This window comes from Malus sylvestris, chromosome 3 (genome assembly GCF_916048215.2).
Source record: "Malus sylvestris chromosome 3, drMalSylv7.2, whole genome shotgun sequence".
Taxonomy (NCBI): domain Eukaryota; kingdom Viridiplantae; phylum Streptophyta; class Magnoliopsida; order Rosales; family Rosaceae; genus Malus; species Malus sylvestris.
In genome coordinates, this window is record NC_062262.1 from 12,294,989 (window position 1) to 12,301,028 (window position 6,040).

A 6,040-nucleotide genomic window follows, 5' to 3' on the forward strand; every position below is an offset into this window, starting at 1 on the left:
TGAACTATAGGGGTATTAAGCTAATGAGTCATACAATGAAGCTCTGGGAGAGAGTCATTGAGCATAGATTGAGGCAAGAGACACGGGTTTCGGACAACCAATTCGGGTTCATGCCAGGGCGCTCAACCATGGAGGCAATCTATCTCTTACGAAGATTGATGGAAAGATATAGAGATGGGAAAAAGGATTTACACATGGTCTTTATAGATTTGGAAAAAGCGTATGATAGGGTCCCAAGAGACATTCTTTGGAGGATTTTAGAGAAGAAAGGAGTACGAGTAGCATATATCCAAGCTATAAAGGATATGTATGAAGGAGCAAAGACTGCCGTAAGAACTCATGAAGGACAAACCGAAAGCTTTCCCATAACTGTAGGATTACATCAAGGCTCATCCTTAAGTCCTTACCTTTTTGCGTTGGTAATGGATGAGTTAACACGACATATTCAAGATGATATTCCTTGGTGTATGCTTTTCGCAGACGATATAGTGTTGATAGATGAAACTCAGGAAGGGGTAAATGCAAAGCTTAACCTTTGGAGAGAAGTGTTGGAATCTAAAGGTCTTCGCCTAAGCCGATCAAAGACAGAATATATGGAGTGCAAGTTCAGTGCAAATGGAGGCCAAAACGAGTTAGGGGTGAGGATCGGAGATCAAGAAATACCAAAGAGCGACCGTTTTCGTTACCTAGGATCTATCTTGCAAAAGAACGGAGAATTAGATGGAGATCTCAACCATAGAATACAAGCTGGATGGATGAAGTGGAAGAGTGCATCCGGCGTGTTGTGTGACCGCCGTATGCCACTGAAGCTCAAGGGAAAATTTTATAGGACGGCAATAAGGCCGGCGATGCTGTATGGCACAGAATGTTGGGCGGTGAAACATCAACACGTACACAAAATGGGTGTAGCGGAGATGAGGATGCTTCGTTGGATGTGTGGGCACACGAGAAAGGATAAGATTAGGAATGAGGATATCCGGGGTAAAGTAGGAGTAGCCGAAATTGATGGAAAGATGAGAGAAAATCGGTTACGGTGGTTTGGACATGTGCAAAGAAGGCCTACTGACGTTCCGATTAGAAGATGCGATTATGAGACAGAGGTTCAGGGCCGAAGGGGTAGAGGAAGACCTAGGAAAACTTTGGAAGAGACTCTAAGAAAAGACTTAGAGTACTTAGATCTAACGAAGGACATGACACAGGATCGAGCACAATGGCGTTCTAAGATTTATATAGCCGATCCCACTCAGTGACTTGGATTTTCCAAGTCTCCAACCGAGAAGTTTTCCTCACTCGGGAAATTAAGGGAACACTACCCCAACCTACATGCTCCACTCAGAAAGCTTCAACATACAAGCTTTAACAAAAGAAAATTCAAAGAACTTAGCGAAGAAGGCTTTGGTGTATTTAACACAATACGTTGAAATGAAGGAAAGCTTATTTATTGATATCCCCGATAAGCTACAAATATGTACATATACATGAGTCAAAATAAGCACACAAGAGGGAGCCTTCACAAAGGTTGCTTAGGAGAAGTCTCAGCAGTCGGTAGAGCCCCAGAAAGAGAAGGCACCGGAGGGGGATCATTTGGAGCCTCAGTACTGGACAGAACCCTAGAAGGAGGAGGCATCAGAGGTTGATCATTTGGAGCTTCATTACGCGGTACAGCCCCAGAAGACGAAGGCAATAAATGCCTTTGGAACAAACCCACAAATCTCTGATGATCAAGTAAAACCTGACCATCAGTTTCCTTCATCTGGTCAAGCTTCCTCTTCATGTTTGTAGCATAGTCATGTGCGAGCCGGTGCAACTGTTTATTCTCATGCTTGAGCCCTCTAATCTCCTGTTTGAGACTCATCACTTCAGCCGCCAATGATTCAACTTGGCGGGTTCGAGCAAATAGGCGTTGGGCCATATTAGACACAGAACCTGCACACTGAACACTGAGAGCCAGCGAATCCTTAACAGCTAACTCATCAGACCGTTTGGAAAGTAGTCTGTTATCTTTGGGAGTGAGAAGGTTCCTGGCCACCACCGCAGCGGTCATATCATTCTTCATCACGGAATCCCCAACGGTAAGAGGACCAGTAGGGGAGACGAAGGATGGGCGCCATATGTTGTCTGAAGAAGGCGGGGCTGCCTCTTCAACAAGGTTCAAGTCAAAACGACGGTCGGAGGGGCCAGACATTTTCAAAGGTGTTGAAGAGAGAAGAGGTCGGACAAATCAAGATCTTAGAAGTGCAAGAATGAAGCTTCTACTGGTGGAGAATCAAGTGTGCTTTGGAACTTAATGCCAGCCCCTATAAAAATCTGCACTCGACGAAGCTTCAGAAATCGAAGAGGCGCCTGCTCAGAAATCGAAGAGGCGTTTGCTTTCTCAAAAGCTGGGCTGCTTAGAGATCACGAGGGTTGATCTCAGAAATCGAAGAGGCGTTTGCTTTCTCAAAAGTTGGGCTGCTCAAAGACCACGAAGGCCGATCTCAAAAATCGAAGAGGCGCTCGCTTTCTCAAAAGCTGGGCTCCCCAGAGACCACGAGGGCCGATCTCAGAAATCGAAGAGGCACCTACTTTTCCAGCCTTTTCCAGCCTTGTCAGCACCTGTCACACGCACACTCAGTTTTGCGGAAATTATGGGCATTCTGTCAAAGACTTCTGGGGAAGTAGAAAACACATGAATCTTACTGTTCAATCACCCACTTCTCACACGCAACAATAGCTCATGGGTACCACAGATAACTTTGCCAAAGTTCTCTGCCAAAGTTGAGCACGTGAAGCTTGCAGCTCCCACTACATCGCTCTGACCAAGAAGGGTAAAAGAATAGCAAAGAAACAGCACTAACAAAGTTTAGACCCATAAATTTTGAAGGTCTAGCTACCATATTATTACCCACAAGGGTAAAGGAACAGTACCACTGCTGGATAATTGGAAAGTCCCTGTGTGTCAACCTCTGTGCTTCGTGGCAAGGTAGACTAGCAAACATGCCCAACCTTTACTCACATTCGAGAAAACACTCCCAATAAGATTGCTTGGTCCAAAATCGAAGAGGCACCGTCCTCCGAATCTCGAGAGCCAGACTCCCAACATGACTACTTTCTTAAAAATCGAAGAGAGGGTAAAGGAACAGTACCATTGCTGGATAATTGGAAAGTCCCTGTGTGTCAACCTCTGTGCTTCGTGGCAAGGTAGACTAGCAAACATGCCAAACCTTTACTCACATTCGAGAAAACACTCCCAACAAGATTGCTTGCTCCAAAATCGAAGAGGCACCGCCCTCCGAATCTCGAGAGCCAGACTCCCAACATGATTACTTTCTCAAAAATCGAAGAGACACTGCTCCCCGAATCTCGAGAGCCAGACCCCCAGCATGATTGCTTTCTCAAAAATCGATGAGGCATCGTTCTCCGAATCAATCGAAGAGGCGCTCGCTTTCTCAAAAGCTGGGCTGCTCAGAGACCACGAGGGCCGATCTCAGAAATCAAAGAGGCACCTACTTTTCTAGCCTTGTCAGCACCTGTCACACGCACACTCAGCTTTGCAGAAATTATGGGCATTCTGTCGAAGACTTCTGGTGAAGTAGAAAGCACATGAATCTTACTGTTCAATCACCCACTTCCCACACGCAACAATAGCTCATGGGTACCACAAATAACTTTGCCAAAGTTCTCTGCCAAAGTTGAGCACGTGAAGCTTGCAGCTCCCACTACATCGCTCTGACCAAGAAAGGTAAAAGAATAGCAAAGAAACAGCACTAACAAAAGTTTAGACACATAAATTTTGAAGGTCTAGCTACCATATTATTACCCACAACTGTAAAGGAACAGTACCACTACTGGATAATTGGAAAGTCCCTGTGTGTCAACCTCTGTGCTTCGTGGCAAGGTAGACTAGCAAACATGCCCAACCTTTACTCACATTCGAGAAAACACTCCCAATAAGATTGCTTGCTCCAAAATCGAAGAGGCACCGTCCTCCGAATCTCGAGAGCCAGACTCCCAACATGACTACTTTCTCAAAATCGAAGAGAGGGTAAAGGAACAGTACCATTGCTGGATAATTGGAAAGTCCCTGTGTGTCAACCTTTGTGCTTCGTGGCAAGGTAGACTAGCAAACATGCCCAACCTTTACTCACATTCGAGACAACACTCCCAACAAGATTGCTTGCTCCAAAATCGAAGAGGCACCGCCCTCCGAATCTCGAGAGCCAGACTCCCAACATGATTACTTCCTCAAAAATCGAAGAGACACTGCTCTCCGAATCTCGAGAGTCATACCCCCAGCATGATTGCTTTCTCAAAAATCGAAGAGGCATCGTTCTCCGAATCTCGAGAGCCAGATACCACAGACCACTTTTTCAAAGTGCTCTGACAGAGTTAAAACATGTGAAACTGGCAGCTCCCACTACCGTGCTATGACCAAGCAGGGTAAAGGAATAGCATTACTACTTGTTGTTAGGGAGACTCCTATATATGTCGACCTCCATCCCCAACGGACAGGCAGACCTGCAAAAATGCTCAACCCTTCATCATATCTGAGAGGGCACTCCCAACGAAGCCTTTCGAAATATTCAGCTTTCTTTCCCCCCGATAATACCTCTGCAAACAAGCTATACTAGAGCAAGAATATCTCATATCATCAGGGTTAAAAGTAAGAGTATCCCATATCATGCTTTTTCCCTGTCTTTTCTTTTGGCCTTGTTTTTACCTGCAAGACAAGGAGAAAGAGAGCAATCAGTCAGCACTTGGAATCAAGCTTCCAGCCAGGAACTGACTGCCTGGAACCCCTTACCTGATTACTTACCTGGCATTGCTCTCGAGTACTCATCTTCAACATCTTATGTTTCCAGGGAAGATTCCGCATCTGCTTGAGGAACAGATAGGGCAAGTGCGAAGGATACAAGGAAGCATGTGGAGACAAGCGTAACAGCACACGTGCCGATACATTCATTACTCTGTCAAAAGCAAAAGTATCCCATATCAGCAGGGTGGAACGTACTCTAGATTTGATGGACTTGTTTTGACCCTCAAATTCTTCAGTCGGCCTTATACTCTGGAGGAAACCAGAAAACCCTCCAGCTCAGTTCAAGAATAAGCCTGTGGAAAGTTACTTCTTCAAAAGCAAAAGTATCTCATATCATCTCTTCTCATTTTTCTTCTCTTTATCCTTCATGCTGCTGCAAGATGGGGAGAAGGTGAACAATCAGTCGGAGCTCTGATTGCTTACCTTGTCTGTCACCTCTTTCAGCAGACCCCCTAGCTCGGCGACTTGGGGGACTCCTACTACATGGTTTGTATCGCGCTTGACCAAGCCTGAAACTACAAGTAAGCTTCAAGTGAAATTGATACATTACCTTGTGCATCTCCACCAGTTAAAGATACCACCCCTGGATGGAGGAAGAGTACTTCCAGAGAAGATGCCACATCTACCTATGAGACAGATAAGGCAAGTCAAGACGACACCACACTCCGATACTTAGAAGTTTCGTGATTACGAGATCATTCTCCCACAATATTTCCTAATGTCATTTGTACTAAATCATTCACTTGTACTCACTAAATGAGAGCTTGAACCTATGTACTTGTGTAAACCCTTCACAATTAATGAGAACTCTTCTATTCCGTGGACGTAGCCAATCTGGGTGAACCACGTACATCTTGTGTTTGCTTTCCTATCTCTATCCATTTATATACTTATCCACACTAATGACCGGAGCAATCTAGCGAAGCTCACAAAAAGCGATCGTTTTCGCTACCTAGGATCTATCTTGCAAGAGAACGGAGAATTAGATGGAGATCTCAACCATAGAATACGAGCTGGATGGAAAGAGTGCATCCGGCGTGTTGTGTGACCGTCGTAGGCCACTGAAGCTCAAGGGAAAATTTTATAGGACGGCAATAAGGCTAGCGATGTTGTATGGCACAGAATGTTGGGTGGTGAAGCATCAACACGTACACAAAATGGGTGTAGCGGAGATGAGGATGCTTCGTGGGATGTGTGGGCACACGAGAAAGGATAAGATTGGGAATGAGGATATCCGAGGTAAAG

At 45.2% G+C, this 6,040-nt stretch overlaps 1 protein-coding gene across 3 annotated transcripts; it reads right to left on the reverse strand.

Annotated features, from left to right (window-relative positions):
- Positions 1-494: 494 nt before the first annotated feature.
- On the reverse strand, positions 495-5,441 carry LOC126614350 (uncharacterized). Of its 3 annotated transcripts, none has more exons than XM_050281958.1 (2): positions 4,796-5,441; positions 495-4,699 (listed from the first exon to the last, which is right to left on the reverse strand). In XM_050281958.1, exon 2 carries the CDS (start codon positions 2,183-2,185, stop codon positions 1,511-1,513), a length of 675 nt encoding a protein of 224 aa, XP_050137915.1. In that variant the 5' UTR covers positions 2,186-4,699; positions 4,796-5,441; the 3' UTR covers positions 495-1,510. The 3 variants fall into 3 exon arrangements, with proteins under 3 accessions (XP_050137915.1, XP_050137916.1, XP_050137917.1); XM_050281959.1 differs by having other exon boundaries at positions 495-3,858; positions 4,076-5,441; XM_050281960.1 differs by having other exon boundaries at positions 495-2,943; positions 3,859-5,441.
- Between the last annotated feature and the right edge of the window lie 599 nt (positions 5,442-6,040).